The following is an 18,844-nucleotide window of genomic DNA, read 5'->3' as shown; positions in this document are numbered from 1 at the left end:
TACCAGGTCAGTACCCAGCTGTTGGCCCTCAGTGAGCCAATCCAGTATGTCGCCACGATGCTGAGTTGTGTTAATGTTGCAGTGGTGGGAAGAGTATGGGTGTTACTAAACTATTATTTGTCATCTTTCTCTAATTGAGCAAAGAAGAATTAACCATGTTGCTGTTCAACATTCCCATCAGATTGGGACTTTGGGACTATGTTTATCAGAATATTAGGTCAGTTGTCAGGTTTCCAGTGAGTGGAGATTGAAGGGCCACTTGCTCAATGAAACAAGAAAAAAAGTCCACCATTTGTTACCTTCTTTGTTCCTGTTCTCTCTGACCCCTATAAATGAGGAAGCATTCAGACTGTGGGACTGATTTGCTTTATCTACCACGTTGTCCAACAGGATTTTGATGCTCAACGAATCTGTGGTGATCATGTCATCATGATACAAAATATATGCAATATTAAAACAAATGCATGATCTTCAAAACAGGATTCGAGATTCTAAACTATCAGCAATCAAGACTGATACACTCACTGGTACAGCCAAGAGGACAGCTTCAAATGGGTTCTGCAAGCCAAAGAGATTCCACAAAGTAAGCCTACTGTATCTACTCTCAAAGGGTGGTGACAATCTACTAACTGAAAAATTCTGTATATGCATGCTTCCATTTATTTTAATAAACACAAATTTCTTCGAGAGTAAACAGCATCTATCTCATCAGAATTGATATATAACAAGACTCAGGATGACAAGAAAATCAAAAAAACTCTACATATTGGTTTTTGCACTCTAACACTTGCCTTGTTTCTTCTCTATTGCTCATTTCCAAATACAATGTCCAGGCACTGAATAGACCATTAGTCCATGGTCAATCTTCTGTAATCTTTCCTTTTGCACAAAAGTTCTCTATTCCTTTCAAGCACTTGTTTCAACAGGTCTATTAGGATGAAGGTTGATCACATCTGGATGTTCTTGCATCACCCCAGCTTGACAAAATTGCATATTTCAATCCTTGCTAGCAGTCATACAGCACTAACCATCACTCGTGTACCTCAATGATTTGTGAACACTGTCAACTACCAGCTATACAAAAATAAGTTCTTTAGTTAACATCCTGCGTCACTGGATTCCTCAAGAAAATTTTGAGAACAGACCACTTTTCTTCCAAAGACCAGCCCTGTTTTCACACAGTGCTTCAGAGAGCAGTCCCACAGATCTAACTGTATTGTCATCATCATAATCTGTGCAAGTGCAATTTATAGAACCATAGAATATCTACAGTACAGTAAAAGGCCATTTGGCCCATTGAGTCTGCCCCAACTCTCTGAAAAAGCATCCTCCCAGCCCCACTCCCATCCTATCCCCATAACCACACGCATCTACCATGGCTAACCCACCTAACCTACACATCTTTGTGACTCTGGAAGGAAACCGGAGCACCCAGAGGAAACCAATGCAGGCGCAGGGAAAATGTGTAAACTCCACAGAGTCATCAAGGCTGGAATTGAACCCGAGTCCCTAGCACTGTGAGGCAGCAGTGCTAACCACTGTGTCGCCATGCTGTCCCTTGGATGATGTGCCATGTGGGCCATGCCAAATGCAGTATGTTTGTAATTCTTGGTAACTCCAGCTTTGTAACATAGGCCATTTGACTTGTATTTTAATTTCAACCTTAAAAGAGTATCTCAGTTCCCACCCCCCCACCACACCCCTACCCCAAAGCCCCAAGTATAAATAACTGTACGTCCCACCATTCACCCTATGTTCTTTCAGAGTGAGATTGCCAAGCTTACACAAATGTCTTCCAAGCTTTTGGTGGTTTTGTGCTGATAATAAATTAATTATTTATAATAACAAAGGAAACTTAAACATACAATGAAGTTGGAAAAATGATGTCAGTTGAGATAGCGAGTGAATACTTGCATTCGCAAGTAGTACATTTCCGTACCAAAATATTTCAAAAGAACACATAATGCGGTTATTTTGTCTTGGCCAATAGTGGAGTTTGCATATTCTCCCCGTGTCTGCATGGGTTTCCTCTGTGTGCTCTAGTTTCCTCCCACAGTCCAAAGGTGTGGGGATTAAGTTGAGTGACCATGCTAAGTTGCCCCTTAGTATCAGGAGGACTAACTAGGGTAAATAAGAGTGACGGGGATGGGCCTGAGTGGGATTGTGGTTGGTGCAGACTCGATGGGCCAAATAGCCACCTTCTGCATGTAGGGGTGCTATGATTCTATGTACAATAGGTGATATCAGATCTCTCAAGTTTCATTTTGACTTCAATTGAAATTAAAATCAGTAGTGTGTGTGCCAAGCTACTAAGCTGATAGCAACTGTTTCACATTATCAGCCAAATTTAAAATTACCCCCATTAAGTCTATTAAATTAATGAAATATAAAAAATTATGTCCAAACCTTGTAAAAAATAATTTTTGAAATAAGCAATTCTCAAAATTATTGAATAGTATTTTGGAAATGTGCCAAATGGCCCATTTCTGTACTGTCGGTATTCTATATTTCAAATACAAATCCATAAAATGAAAAGGGGTGGAGGTGAGACTGGGTAAGATGCTTTCTCAGAGGTTTGGGCAGACTCAATGGGCTGAATGGCTGACTTCTGTACTGTATGTACTCTATATTTTAAATATAGATCCATAAAGTGAAAAAACAACTTACTGTTATATTTATAACTGGATCCTCTTACATTCCCAGGTTGTTGGCTCCATGTCAGTCCTGAAGGGTTGGTGACCCTAGTTAATTCTGAAGCAAAACTTGACTTACCTTGCTGCTTACGTAGGGATTCAGCTTTTGCAAGTTCTCGCTCAAGTTCATCCCTTAGCCTAAACAAGAAACAGGTTTACTAGAAATGTTAAAAGCAGGCATCAGGAACTAGAGTTACAACAAGATGTGATTTTACCTTTTAAAAGCCCACATTGCTCTGACCATTTTCTATCCCAACCATATCTACATCAATGGATCCTTAACTATCCATCCACCTGAGTGACCTCAGCTGTTATGCGATGTGTAAGTGCTGAATAGTTACTAATCAATAGCTGGTATGCTCTGAATCAGTGATGGTATTTAATACCAAACTTTCAACCCGTTATATATCAGTTCATGAAACACAAGGAATGGGATTTTATGGCCTTGCTCATCCTGAAACCGTAAAATTCCACCCAAGGCCAACGGACCTTTCCACGGTCCGCCCTTTGCCTGCTCCGATCTGGGTGGGACGGTAAAATCCGGCCAATGTATCTATAATAATACCCAGTTTTGTTTGTCTGGATTGTTTTGACTAGTCATTTTAATGGACAAATCTATTGGTGGCAGTGTCAGACACACACTGAGAGATGTGGGTTGCACGAAGGAATCGAGCATGTGATGCATATGCAGCTGCCAATGGTTTGAGGGGGTGATGGTGGCCGAGTGGCAGTATTGGTGCAGAACAAAAATGGCAAAAGATAATGATAGCCCATCAACAAAGTTACCCTCTGATGGATGTTTTGGCGTTGCTTGCTTGACATCTTTATGTGGTTATAATTAATTTTTCTTTCTGGGATTTCTTCTGACGATGTCTATTTACCCAAAATTAATATTGAAACATCAGCTATAAATTAAACTTTTCAATTCAGGAGAAGAAATTTCCCAATTAAACTTTCATTTCTACGACTACCAACAAGTCACAAGGGAACATGAATAAAAATGTTGTCACATTTGTTTTACACGCGGACACTTTTACATACTGTAGCTTTATTCGGGTGAGAAGTTTTGATTCTGTTGAATTCTGGTGAAATAGTAACAAGAAATCCTGCATTTAAAGAAGTATTGTTGCAATGAAGATACTAATTTAGCTGCAAGTCTTTGATAGGTCTCCCTTTTATAGTTTAGCATATTGCATTCTTGTTTATTGACCTAGACACAGCCTCGCATGATAATGAGGTTGGGATTAGTGGGTTAAATAAACTCTATTCATATAAACTGCAAGAAATGTGTGCAAGCTGTAAATAAAAAGGGATTAGAGACTGCAAATTAATTAGAAGCTGAGTGTAACTTCACAGAATCAGGACACCAGATACTGGAACCAATGGGAACATTGTATGGAAGAGGAAATATCCATTAACCACACAAAATTTCAGGACATTTTGTGCTGTTATCAAATCATAGTCCATAATGAAAGATTCGGAATCATAATCCAAATTTGGGCGAAGTTCATTCCAATCTAACAGCAGAGGCACACCCCTTAGTTGTGCTACAACATGGTGGCCATGCTGATATGTTATCATCTGTACAATGAACAAGGCTGCGAATTAGTACTGGGTATAAACCACAACTAATTTCTTATATGACCTTTCCAAAGGTGACATTGCCTTCAGTATTCAAATTGAATTTTAATTCAGGTATGAAAAGATGAAGGAAATTTAATCAATTGCACACAACTCAGTTTTATACTTCTATTTAATATCCTCTCAGGCGATTTGGACAAATAAAATTAAGCAATAATGTATTATGCTCCAAGGAATCAATACCCTTGTTATCAAATTATATGGGATATTGCCCAAAATGCATTTAAGCAAAATGCCACGCTTGCAAATTTTATATGGTGACTTTAGTTTTCTTCAACAATCCATTAATTAAAATTTTCCCAGTGGCTTACTGGACTACCTGTACTGATCATAAGTCATACATAACAAGATAGCCCCACATCTGATGTTTGCCCTGTGCAAAGTTAGCTGTTCTCAAGCAGGACGGCATTATAAGCATTATTATTCTCAGCAAACTGGAAAGGGGCAATTGCAAGAAAATCTAGTTCTAGGAGGTGATTTTCCCAAAAATAAACTAAGTGCCTAGAGCGTAGGAATACGGGAGATTTTCCTGCTCGTTTTTTGGGCATGCTTAGTCAGTTGAATTTGCGGCACTCTGAGTCCACCAGGGAATTCATGCCAGTGGGGGCTGCATTGGGGGTGGGGGGCGGGTCCTGATCACTGGTCTCCCCAACCACCAACCTACCCTCCCGCCCAACCAATTACTGTCCCGAGGCCCCACCTCTGGTGACCAGCCTTGATCGCACACCCACCCCTCCTATCCACCATCATTGCCAGCCCCAATCACTCCCCCCCTCCCTTGGCTAACCCTAATCATTGCCCCCATCCCTAGGGCCAGCCCCAGTAGCCCCCCTCCTTCCCCTCCTCCACAAGTCCCTGCTCCCTCAGGCCCCGCCCTTTGGCACTGCTGTCTGAAAGCAAAATATGGTGGACTGTAAATTAGTCTCCATCAAGAAGATCACACTGAAGGTTATACTGCTGTCATGAGTGCTGCTGGGCCCTATAAATAATACCGATGGATGAAAATTTTTATTCAAGTGAACAATGACACTGTTCTCTGTGACCAGAATTGAGAATCCTGCCTGATGCTCGGGTTTGGGATATCTCATTTGGGCTGCGGAGGAACCTGGCGTGGGAAGGTATAAATCCAGTTGTCGTGGTCCCCGTTGGTACCAATCCCGTAGGTCGAACAAGAACACAAGATTCTGCTAAGGGTGTATGAATAGCTTGGAGCTAAATTAAAAAGCAGAACCAAAAAGGTGATAATCACTGGATTACTACCCAAGCCACGAGCTAATTGGCACAGGGTCAGTAAGATTAAGGAAGTAAATGCGTGGCTCAAAGATTGGTGTTGGAGAAATGGATTTGAATTCATGGAACATTGGCGCCAGTACTGGGGAAGAGGGGATCTGTTCCAATGGGATGGTCTTCATCTGAATTGTGCTGGGACCAGAGTCCTGGCAAATCGTATAGCTAGGACTGTAGATAGGGCTTTAAACTAAATAGTGGGGGGGGAGGGTTCAGTTGTATGGAGAATTAGAAAATCAAAGTTAAAGGAAAGGGTAGAAGTGCAGATTAATGGAACTGAGGGCTCAGGAGAGGTTAGTAAAGTTTCCAGACCACGTAATAGGACACAGAGTAAAGAAGGCGGCAGGAATTTAACCTTAGATAGAGCAAAAAAGGCAACAAGTATGAGAAGGGAGATGGTCAATGCAGGACTGAGGTTGTTGTACCTAAATGCACACAGTATACAGAACAAGATAAATGAGCTTGTTGCACACATTGAAATTGGCTGGTACGATGTTGTAGGCATCACAGAGACATGGCTGCAGGGGATCAGGGCTAGGATCTAAATATCCAAGGATATGTATCCTATTGGAAGGACAGGCAGGGTGTGGAGTTGCATGGCTGGTAAGGAATGAAGTTAAATCAATAGCAAGAAGTGATATAGGATCAAAAGGCACAGAATCTCTGTGGGTAGAGTTGAGGAATTGCAAAGGTAAAAAGACCCTGATGGAAGTTGTATACAGATCCCCCCAGCAGTAGTCAGGGTGTGAGGCAGAAAATAAATCAGGAGATAGAAAAGGCATATAAAAAAAGCAATATTACAATAACACGAGGGACTTCAATATCCAGGTGGACTTGGAAAATCAGGTAGGTTTTGGATCCCAAGCAAAAGAATTTGTGGAATGTCTAAGCGATGATTTTTTTGAGCAGCCTGTGACAGAGCCTACTAGAGAACAGGCAATTCTGGATTTGGTGATATCATAGAGGTTTACAGCATGGAAACAGACCCTTCGGCCCAACTTATCCATACCGCCCTTTTTTTTTAAACCCCTAAGCGAGTCCCGCATTTGGCCCATATCTCTCTATACCCATCTGTAATGAACCTGACTTGATTAGGGAACTTAAGGTGAACGAATCCTTAGGGAGCAGTGACCATAATATGATAGAATTTACCCTGCGGTTTGAGAGGGAGAAACTGGAATCAGAAGTAACGGTATTACAATTAAATAAAAGTAACTACAAAGACATGAAGGAGGAGCTGGCCAGAGTTGACTGGAAAAGGAGCCAAGCAGGGAAGACAGTGGAACAGCAATGGCAGGAGGTTTTGAGAGTTATTCGGGAGGCACAACAGAAATTCATCCCAAGAAGGAGGAAACATGCTGAGGGGAAGACGAATCATCCATGGCTGACGAGGGAAGTCAAGGACAGCATAAAAGCAAAAGAGAAAGCATACAAAGTGGTGAGGATTAGTGGGAAGCCAGAGGATTGGGAAGCCTTTAAAAGCGAGCAGAGGGCGGCTAAAAAAGCAATAAGGGGAGAGAAGATGAAATACGAGTGTAAGTTAGCTAGTAATATAAAAGAAGATAGGAAGAGGTTTTTTCAATATATAAAAGGTAAGAGAGACAAAAATAGCCATTGGACCTTTGGAAAATGAGGCTGGAGATGTAATAATAGGAAACAAAGCAATGGCAGAGGAACAGAATAGTTACTTCGCATCAGTCTTCACGGTGGAAGACAGCAGTGGGATGCCAGAGCTCCAGGAGAGTCAGGGGCCACAGGTGAGTGTAGTGGCCATCACTAAGGAGAACGTTCTGGGGAAACTGAAAGGTCTGAAGATGGATAAATCACCTGGACCAGATGGAATACACCTCAGAGTTCTAAAACAGATAGCTGAGGAAATTGTGGAGTCATTGGTGGTGATCTTTCAGGAATCACTGGAGGCAGGGAGGGTATACACAGTAAGAAGTCGCACAACACCAGGTTCGAGTCCAACCAGTTTATTTGATAATAATCCCACAAGCGTTTGGAAACGGTGTTCCTTCGTCAGGTGTGTGGAAGGTTCTGATCAGAGAAGGGCATATAAAGTCACACACAGTTTACAGAATACTGATAAGGAGGTAATAAGGAAATTAAATAAAAGAGAACCAGTGGACATGGTTTATTTAGATTTCCAAAAGGCTTCTGACAAAGTGCCGCACAGGAGACTGTTAAATAAATTAAGAGCCCATGGTGTTAAGGGTAAGATCCTGACATTGATAGAGGATTGGCAGATTGGCAGAAGACAAAGAGTGGGGATAAAAGGGTCTTTTTCAGGATGGCAGCCAGTGACTAGTGGTGTGCCTCAGGGGTCGGTGCTGGGATCACAACTTTTCACAATATATATTAATGATTTGGAGGAAGGAACTGAAGGCACAGTTGCTAAGTTTTCAGATGATACAAAGATATGTAGAGGGACAGGTAGTATTGAGGAAGCAGTGGGGGGCTGCAGAAGGACTTGGACAGGTTAGGGGAGTGGGCAAAGAAATGGCAAATGGGATATAATGTGGAAAAGTGTGAGATTATGCACTTTGGAAGGAGGAATGGAGGCATAGACTATTTTCTAAATGGGAAAATGTTTAGGAAATCAGAAACACAAGGAAACTTGGGAGTTATTGTTCAAGATTCTCTTAAGGTTAATGTGCGGGTTCAGTCGTCAGTTAGGAAGGCAAATGCAATGTTAGCACTCATGTCAAAAGGGCTAGAATAACAAGAGCAGGGATGTACTTCTGAGGCTGTTAAGGCTCTGGTCAGGCTCCATTTGCAATACTGTGAGCGGTTTTGGGCTCCATATCTAAGGAAGGATGTGCTGGACTTGGAAAGGGTCCAGAGGAGGTTCATAAAAATAATCCCTGGAATGAAGAGCTTGTCGTATGAGAAACGATTGAGGACTCTGGGTCTGTACTCATTGGAGTTTAGAAGGATGGGGGGGGGGATCTTATTTAAACTTACAGGATACTGTGAGGCCTGGATAGAGTGGACGTAGAGAGGATGTTTCCATTAGCAGTAAAAGCTGGAACCAGAGGGCACAGCCTCAGGCTAAAGGGACGATCCTTTAAAACAGAATTAAGGAGGAATTTCTTCAGCCAGAGAGTGGTGAATCTGTGGAGGCCAGATCATTGAGTGTCTTTGAGACAGAGATAGGTAGATTCTTGATTAATAAGGGGGCAGGGGTTAAGGAAAAGGCAGCAGAACGGGGATGAGAAAAATATCAGCCGTGATTGAATGGCAGAGCAGACTTAAAGGGCCGAATGGCCTAATTCTGCTCCTATGTCTTACAGTCTTATGAAGAACATTCTGGCCAACATATATCAAAATATTGTAGATGCTGGACTCTTAAACATAAACAGAAAATGCTGGAAAATCTCAGTAGGTCTGACAGCATCTGAGGAGAGAGGATGGAGCCAACGTTTTGAGTCAGGATGACTCTCATTCAAAGGGTCATCTGACTCAAAACTTTGGCAAAATTCTGACCAGAATAAAGCACTGAAGTAATATTCTCATAAGCAAACCATGAACATACTCATCATTCCTCTGCAAAGCGACTTTTGCCTCCTGTTCCAGATTTAAAACTTTTTGTTGAACTTCCTTGACATGATGCGTTTTCACTGTCCTGTTATTCATACCTCGGAGCTGCGCCTGGAATATCTATTGGATTTAGAAGAACCATTAATCTTCTTAGAAACCCCTACCTGTAGATTTTTATCAGCAACGGTAATCGACAAAGTAATGTATCTGCCCTGACAAATCAGAGATCACTGTATCTTTGCCCCATTATAGTGCTACAGCACTAAAGTTCTTCCTTGTCTTTAATGGAGGGAAAAAGACAAAGTGAAAGATATATATGGTGGGTAGTTTACATGGAACGCAATAATTCAACTACTGTAAGCAAGTACAGATTATTCAACATGGGGCCAAAACTAACAAAACCAGATTTAAGTATTTTAGCTTCCTGTTTAAAAAAGGTACAATATACATAACAGCAATTAATTAGTCAATGAAAGCGAAAACTGCACTTAAAAACAGCATGACCTCAGGCTTAATTGATAATTAAGTATTTTATGTTTAATCTTGTTGTATTTTAGGAAACATGGAAGCCAATATTTAAAACAGAAAGTTCCCAGACACAACAGGAGATAATAACCAGACAGAGTGTGTTTGGTGTTGGAATGGAGGGATAAATATTGGCCAGAATACCAGAGCTCCATTGCTTATTTTCGAATCTACCTTCTTCCCCCTCAAAGGACAGAGGGGGCCTAAGAATAACAGCATCTCTGAAAGTATAGCATTCCCTCAGTACTGCAGCCTAGATAGTGTGCTTGTATCTCTGGAATCAGCAGTGAGAATGCAACCAGTCAATCCAAAGCTGATGCCATATGAAAGGCGACATGGTGGCACAGTGGTTAGCACTGCTGCCTCACTGCGCCAGGGACCCAGATTTAATTCCTAGCTTGGGTGACTGTCTGTAGAGGGTCTGCACATTCTCCCCATGTCAGTGTGGTTTCATCTGGGTTTCCTCCCACCATCTGAAGAACATGCTGGTTAGGTGCGTTAGCCATGTTAAATTCTCCCTCAGCGTACCCAACGAGGCACCAGAGTATGGCAACTAGGGGATTTTCACAATAATTTCAGTGTTAATGTAAGCCTACTTGTGATTAATAAATAAACTTAAAACTCGGAACACTTCTGAGAACAGTTTTGATTAACAGGTTTTTACAACTAAAGCACTCTGTTGACACTTAACCAAAATGCATAGGAGCAGGATTTGTTTGATACTGCCCAGATTCAGTACCACTGTAGAGCCACTGAGCCATTTACGGAATACTTTTTCTGATGATAGCCCACAGAGTTGTTGAATTCAATTTCAGCACTTATCATAAAATCATTGAATCCCTACAGTACAGGAGGAGGCCATTTGGCTCCTTGAGTCTGTACTGACCCCAATCCCACCCAGGCCCTATTCCCATAACCCCACACATTTACCCTGCTAATGCTCCTGACACTATGGATTAATTTAGCATTGCCAGTCAACCTAAACCGCACATCTTTGAACTGTGGGAGGAAACCAGAGGACCCAGAGGAAACCCACGCAGACACGGGGAGAAAGTGTAAAGTCTACACAGACAGTGACCCGAGGCCGGAATTGAATCTGGGTCCCTAGCGCTGTGAGGCAGCAGTGCTAACCAGTGTGCCACCGTGACATGATAGGATGTTTAAAAAAATAATCATTGGGATGTTGGTATTGCTGGCAAAGATTGGCATTTATTGCCCATCCCCCAGCTGCCTTGAGAAGGTGATGGTGGGCCTTCTTATTGAAAACTGCATGGTGTTGGTGCTCCCGCAATGTAGATAGGAATGTTTCCAGATTTTAATCCAAATTTGAACTCTCAACTGCTGGGCCAGAACAATAACTGCCAAGGTTTGATCAATATTACAGGAGCAAAATGTGTCAGTGGGCAGATAAGGCTGAAGATGATTATTGAGGTAAGTGAGTCAAGATCATGAATGTAAGGATAAAGATCTTGAGGTTGACTTGCTGGAGCAGAGGGAGCCAAAAGAACCTGGCAACTGACAAGAACATAAGCAACAGCATTCTGAACAACTCCTATCTTGCAGATTCCTAACAGCATTATGCAATATTCAAATAAACTGAATTGCTTCTAACCACTAAACCACACAGAGATTAACATTTGCATGTGGGTATGCCACTCACACGGGTGGATCGTACTGAGATATATAATACTTCTTTAATCTCATGATTTGTGAAGTAGAAATAGATAGTAAATCAAATAGAGAAGTGAAAAAGAAACAAACTTGGAAAGGGAAAAAGCGGAGATACAATATTCCAGAAGGGAAAACAAAGATAGAAGCAACTTTACTAAATAAACGCATTCATGTAGCCTTTTACTTCATTCTTTTGTTGGTGATTATTTAGTAGAATAGGTTTTATGTCTGTTGGTGGCTTCATTATCATTTATTGCAATTTCAGGGTTATGGGTTTTCACCTTTCAGACAAGGCTGCAAACTGATGCCACTTGCCCTCTCAGATTGTGCAAAGACAACATGGCACTATTCAAAGAAGAGCAACCAGACTTTTTCCAGTATCCTGACTAATAATTATCCATGGACCAACATCAGTTAAGTAGATTAACTGGTCAATACCACAATGCTGTCTGTAGACCCCCTTCTATGTGCAAATTGACTGCAACATTTCTTGCATTACATCACTGGCTATATGTTATAAACTACTTCATTTGATGAAAAGTACTTTGGAACATCCTGCGATCATAAAAGTGCTACGCGAATGCAAGTTTGCTCTTTTTTTTAATGAAGGTGTGCAATATACAATCATTTTGGCGATATCGTGTTAAATCTGCAGCATAAAAGGAACCTATGGGAAAGCTGTACCATGTAAATTTGTCACACTGCTCTACTGAATACAACCATTTCCTAAAATACTGTTAGATACAGTTTAACCTTTCATTCCCCTCCAGAAGTTTCGTCAACACATTCAGAGTTGCAAGTTTTAAACACATTACGTTGTGTCGATCCGTCGGCTGGGATTCCAGGAGTGACGTGAGATACAGATCATACTCGACCTGAGGGATGCAGATTCAGAAGAGAGGTAAAGCAGAAAAAGTGAAAACAAAACAATACACAACATTATTTAGCGATTAAACTATAGCAACAATGCATTGCCTAAACCAACAACTTGAGAAGGGAAAGAAGAGAGGTGGGAGGAGTGGAAGGTGGGTGGCCAGGAACTTGGGAGGAGTGGAAAGTGGGTGGGGTGGAGCAAAGGGTGGAGTGGAATGGTGCATGAGAAGGAGAAAGGTGAAGGGTGTGCTGGAAAGGAAAGGAAGAAGAATAAACAGAGGGAAGAGGAGAAAGAGAATGTGCGTACTCTCCCAAAGAGAGGGGCCTCTCACCCTCAATCTGTTTCCCTTCTTTCCTTTCTTCCTATCTGTTCTCCTCCAAAATGCTTTATTTTCAAAATTCAGCTTTGTGTTTAAAAAAAAGAAACTTAGACTGCGAAAAGAAATGTCTTCCCTTTCTCGTGTCTCTATCTGTATCTACCTCTTTGCTATTTTCCCTCTGTCCTCACATGTGTATCCACATTACACTGATCCTTCCAAATTGTCAGAATTATATGTGATAATTCATCAGCTTCAAAAAAGATCTAGGTTGTTTTTACCGAAGCAACTTTAAATAAAGAGCCACAAACACACTTTCTTTTTCTACGTCTTCCCAGTGTTTTGTTTTGGAAATTGAAGCGACATTAAATTAAGACATGCATTTTTCAGCTTAATGTATTTTCTAAAATTGCCACATAAAAGCCACAGCATAAGTGAATTAAGAACGTTATAATGTTTCCTCTCAAACACACCCTGCCTCAGTTTTAACAGAAATCACTATATTGATTTTCCCTTTAAAAAGCTTTTGAAATTGTCCCCTTTCAATTTTTCTTCAACATTATTTGAAGGAAAGTTAATGAGCAGAAAGTGCTAAAGGCTAGAAAAATAATCCATCAGTATAGCTGTGGGAATGGTGCTGATAAATTCTGAGAAGTTAGTCAGATGGCATAATCCAAATTCAGTTCACAGAATCAAAACTCTGGGAAAAAGTGCCAATTCTAAGAAACTGGGAGTTTCAGGTACTGTGGAATGAAATAGCAGTTTTAATAAAATCAGAAAATGTGTTAAAGCAGTGAGTGAAACCGATGCCAAATTGTATAATCAATATGAGGAATTAACATAGAAAATAAACATCATAATTGCAGACACTGGAAATGATAATTAGGAAAAAGTTGATAGAAAATGATAGGTAAATGTAACAGAAAGTGGTTACATAGGCAGAAGGTTCTTAATCAGATTTATATGTTCTCTTTAAATTGGTTACAGAGATTGATAATTAGTTATGGAGAATGGAATCCTCTCTTCCTGGTGTTGCAGGTCCACCTCACATATAGAGAGGAAAAAACGTGTTCCAGGTGTACAAAGAACAAAAACAGCCCGGGAAACAGGCCCTTCGGCCCAACGAGCCTGCGCCACCATTTTAACATTACCAGTCCCCCCCTCCACCCATGACCCTTATCTATTGTTTATGGCATTCCACATTGAGGGAAACTAATTTAGGGACAATTTATTACCTCCAATCAGCCTAATAGCACATCTTTGGGGTGTGGGAGGAAACCGGAGCACCAGAGAAAACCCACGCAAGCACGGGGAGAATGCGCAAACTCCCACAGACATTGGCCCAAATCCATGTGTCTGCACAGCAAACAGTGATAGTCACTGAGCTGTCGTGTTGCCCAGCATTTGGTCCAGTTTAAGCACACACTAATGACATGAAGCACTAGACTACTCTCGAACATTCAAGAGCAGCCCAAGTACGACCCATCGCGTGTATGCCCCTCGTCGGACAACAAGGCGGACCGACTTAAAGCCTGTGAATTAAAAGAGAAAAACATTAGTATCATACCACATCCTTTTACATTACCAGGGACGTCTCAATGCTAATGAACCTTATTTAAAACAATCTCCTATATCCTCCCATCTCCAACCCACTCATGTGCCTGTCTAAGTTACTCTTAAACAACTCCAGCGTGCCTGCCGCTACCACCTTACTTGGCACAGCATTCCATACCCCCACTACCCTCTGTGTGAAAAACCTCCCCCTAATATCCGTGTGTGTCTCTAACATAGGAAATAGCTTACCTCTGTTTACTCCATCTATACCCTTCATAATCTTATTTACCTCTATTAGAGCCCCCCTCAGTCGCTGTCTTTCAAGGGAAAACAGCCCCAATTTGCTCAATCTTTCCTCATAACCCAGTCCTTCCATACCAGGCAACATCCTGGTAAACCTCCTCTGCACTCTCTCCAGAGTCTCCACGTCCTTCCGGTAGTAAGGTGACCAGAACTGGATGCAGTACTCTAAATGTGGCCTAAGCAACGTTCTATACAACTGCAACATTAGACTCCAGCTCTTATATTCTGTACCCCTTCCTATAAAGGCTAACATACCATAGGCTTTCGTCACCACACTCTCCACTTGCACTGCCACCTTCAAAGACTTGTGCACTTGCAGCCCCAGGTCTCGCTGCGTTTCTATACTCTTTATAGGCTTACCCTTTATCATATAACTCCCCCCTACATTATTCCGGCCAAAATGCATCACCTCACATTTATCCGGATTAAACTCCATTTGCCATATATCTGCCCAGTATACCAGCCTATCAATATCCCGTTGTATTGCCAGACACTGCTCCTCACTGCCCGCCAATCCAGCCATCTTAGTGTCATCTGCAAATGTGCTGATCACACCACTTACTCCCTCTTCGAAGTCATTTATATATACTACAAAGAGAAGAGGTCCTCCAGCTAGAAAAGGACCCCTCCACTACTACTCTCTGTCTCCTCTTAGCAAGCCAGTTCTCAACCCATCTAGATACCTGGCCTTGTATCCCATGAGCCTTAATCTTTTCTACCAACCTACCATGAGGGACTTTGTCAAACGCCTTACTGAAATCCATATAGACGACATCAACGGCTCGTCCTTCGTCAACCGTTTTTGTCACCTCCTCAAAAAATTCTACCAGATTCGTAAGGCAAGACTTCCCCTTCACAAAGCCATGCTGCGTATCCTTAATCAGATCGCAACGCTCTAAGTGCTCATACATCCTATCCCTAAGAATCCTCTCCATCAACTTGCCTACCACTGACGTCAAACTCACCGGCCTGTAGTTACCTGGGCTATCCCTCCCACCCTTTTTAAACAATGGTACCACGTTCGCTATCTTCCAGTCCTCTGGGACCTCACCTGTGCCCAAAGAAGAGACAAAGATTTGCATAGAGATTTGGAAACGTGAAGGAGAACTGTTTGGAGACAAGTCTAAAAACCCACAAGCTTAAAACACCTAGGTCACCATCTGGAACAATTAATCATTCCAAGCAGTTTCCAATATTCACTGGATGCAAAGGGTGTGCAGTGATAATATGGATGAGAAGCATTTTGGTGCAAAGAATTTCTTGACTTCTTAATGGATGTCACCCATCTATGAGATAAAATAGACACTTGCCAGAAGAACAATTGTCCACAGTACATGTGGCATTAAAAGCAACATTTTTAAATAATTTTCATTTTAAAACTTTAAAGAATATATTCTATATGTCCTTTCAGATAGCTCTTCGTACAACTATTATCATTACAGTGTAAGGGAATCTATTTTTTAAGTTCAATTTGTATGTTTTTAGAATCAGAGAATCGCTATGCAGAAGAGGCCATTCAGTCCATTGAACTTGCACCAAAAACAATCCAACTCAGGCCCTATCCCAATAACCCCAAGTATTTATCCTGCTAATCCCCTTGACACTAAGGGGCAATTTAGCATGACCAATCAGCCTAACTTGCACATTTTTTAGACAAAAAGAACTGTCTGTAGTCTCTCAGAAATCAGGAGCAAGCTGACAGTGAGAAATTGAAGCTAACCCTTCTTGGAAAATATACACAGATCAGTGTAAACAGTCGTGGAATCCACTGATGCAGAACAGACAAGCTGAAGGTTCAAGAAGAGGAGACAAGATCCAGAGCTGAGAACAACAGAGAATGAGTTGCTGCAACTGTTGCTGTTCACTTTTAATAATAAAGGGTGGCACAGTGGTCAGCTCTACTGCCTCACAGTGCCAGGGATCCAGGTTCAATTCCTGGCTTGAGTTACTGTCTATGCGGAGGTCGCACATTCTCCCCGTGCTCTGGTTTCCTCCCACAGTCCAAAGATGTGCGGGTTAGGTGGATTGGCCATGCCAAATTGCCCCTTAGTATCAGGGGGACTAGGTAGGGTAAATGCATGGGGTTAGGGCTGGGGTCGGATTGTGGTCGATGCAGATTCAATGGGCTGAATAGCCTTCTTTGGCACTGTAGGCATTCTATGATTATTCCAAAGATGCCTTACTTCTCCTAAAGGCATCCCAGGACCCAATCCAAAGGAGTACCTTACCTGTCCTATGGATACCCTGGTAATCCATAAGAATCTACTAAGTTCAGACCTTTTCTTAGCTGTTGTAATCTGCACACTCCAGATTTCACACTCCTGTTCTTCCAAAATCACACTTCAGTGGAGGCAACTGATGATTTAAATGGCCAGCTGTCTCCATGAATCACGCATACTGGCCAGTTTGACTCCAGACCCACCTCAGCAAAGATACAAAATGTTGGGTTCAGAGAAATTAGAATTTCCAGGATTTGTGACACAACGGAGAGCCTCTCCAGCTGTTCAGCTGTCAAGGAACAGTAAAATAACCTCTCCACCCTCGTGAATATCCAGGCCCGAGTTGAGTGGGTTCTGCAGATATACGCAATTTGCGGTGAAGACCATACCTGTGGAACTCGCATTGGTTGTGCACTGGTGTCAGCTGGGTTCGGACTAGCTCCTAGAAGGATCGGAGCTCAAGTTCTTTGTGAAGAAGGTAGAATTTGATAGACTTTGTGACTTGGTGTGATTATTAAAATCTGAGTGGACTGCTGGGTCAATTCATAAGATCTCTGTTAGTTGTTATTGGCCCTTCATTATGCAGTTTATAGTTTATCTACAACAAACTGTTAATTCATGCTTGTCCTGGATGGTAACATATAGGATAGATAATATTTAGTACTGATGGGGTAGATAGTATTTAGTGCTTGCTTTGTTGACTCTTGTATAGTAAAAATTACTTTGTTTTAATCCATGGAATCTTGTGGCTTCATTGTCCTAGTCTCCCGCTCTGCAACGTTCCTATTTTAGTATATGTGCTGCAAGTAACTGGAATTTCATATTTTGTCTCCTTTTAAAATGTTACCTGTCACTACCAAGATGCTACAGCAGACAATTAGTTAGCAACCTCCTGATTAGGATAGATTAGATCCTTTAAAAACAAACTAGGTTCCATCTGTAGGGACTGTATGCAGGTTTAATTATAATGAATGAGGCTATTATGAGCTGTTTTCATTAAAATCGCAAAAGTCTATTTACACGCTTGATTGTACGCATTATTTGAAAAGCAAGTGAGTCAAAGAAAATAAAAAAAGTATTACCATCTCTCAAATGGCAGCCTCATATGTTATATGTTAGTTTTTATTCACAAACCCTTTTAAGGGCAATGCAAATAGTTATTGATGGAGAGATATTATAAAGGAATTTCCACAAAGTTTTAAAGATTAGTAACTAATGGCTTTTGTGCTATGGTCAAGAACGTGTGGAAGAAAGAAAAACCATTCAATGCATCTAACTCACTTCTTCCAACAGACAGCATGCACTTTGTCATGATGGACTTGCACAATTTATTTAACCATCTAACAGAGATGAACAAATATAGATCAAGTCAATACAATGGTGCAGGCACATATAACCATAAAATGACCTCAGGAGAAAATATTTTTGTGATATTTACTCAGATTTATTTTACTACCGTGATATAAGTACAACCATGGTATATTTATCAGCTGTGTGATGAACGTCAATGGTAACCGGCACAAGTTGAAAACAAAGGGAGAAAAGGTTATCATAGAAAGGAACTTCATATCCAGGAACTGTATCATAAGATTGGTTGTCAGGGGAATTTATTAGTTTGTTTATTAGTGTCACAAGTATGCTTACAATAACGCAGCAATGAAGTTACTGTGAAAATCCCCCATCGACATGCTTGGGTGCCTGGTTGGGAGGATGAATTTAACATGGCCAACGCACCTAACCAGCACGTCATTCAGACTGTAGGAGGAAACTGGAGCACCCAGAGGAAACCCACGCAGACACAGGGCGAACGTGCAGACTCCGCACAGACAGTGACCCAAGCCGGGAATTGAACCCAGAAGCCTGATGTTGTGAGGGAGCGGCACTAACCAAGACGGAGAAGTACAAAATAATTTATTTAGGAGAAAGCAAATATATATACTGTGGTCACATTTTAGAAATGGGTTCAGATATGATAAAGCTGGAAGATTTCCCTCCTGAGGGTGGACAGGCTGTAAGGTGTCAGGAGGTGAGTTACTCACCATGGCATTCCTAGCCTCTGACCTGCCCTTGTAGCCACTGTATTTATATAGCTAGTCCAGTTTGTCTTCTGGTCAATGGTAACTTCCAGGATGTTAATGGTGGAGAATTCAGCAATGGCAATGCCATTGAATGTCAAAGGGTGATGGTTACATTCTCTGTTGTTGGAGATGATCATTAC

General features: G+C 41.5%; 1 protein-coding gene across 3 annotated transcripts in view; it reads right to left on the bottom strand.

Moving 5' to 3' along the window:
- The window catches only part of LOC145350847 (uncharacterized protein C6orf118-like), a 47,897-nt gene that overhangs the window by 13,763 nt on the left and 15,290 nt on the right, over positions 1-18,844 (bottom strand). For all 3 annotated transcript variants that reach the window (XM_080200206.1, XM_080200207.1, XM_080200208.1), the window contains exons 4-6: positions 12,176-12,235; positions 9,160-9,284; positions 2,773-2,831 (exon numbers count right to left, since the gene is read on the bottom strand). In XM_080200206.1, the coding sequence (XP_080056332.1) occupies positions 2,773-2,831; positions 9,160-9,284; positions 12,176-12,235 (244 nt within the window). The remainder of the gene's footprint in view (positions 1-2,772; positions 2,832-9,159; positions 9,285-12,175; positions 12,236-18,844) is intronic.

The sequence above is a fragment of the Carcharhinus amblyrhynchos genome, chromosome 12 (genome assembly GCF_965287045.1).
Source record: "Carcharhinus amblyrhynchos chromosome 12, sCarAmb.v2.hapA, whole genome shotgun sequence".
In the NCBI taxonomy this organism is placed as follows: Eukaryota; Metazoa; Chordata; class Chondrichthyes; order Carcharhiniformes; family Carcharhinidae; genus Carcharhinus; species Carcharhinus amblyrhynchos.
This window is presented reverse-complemented; position numbering and strand designations above follow the sequence as displayed.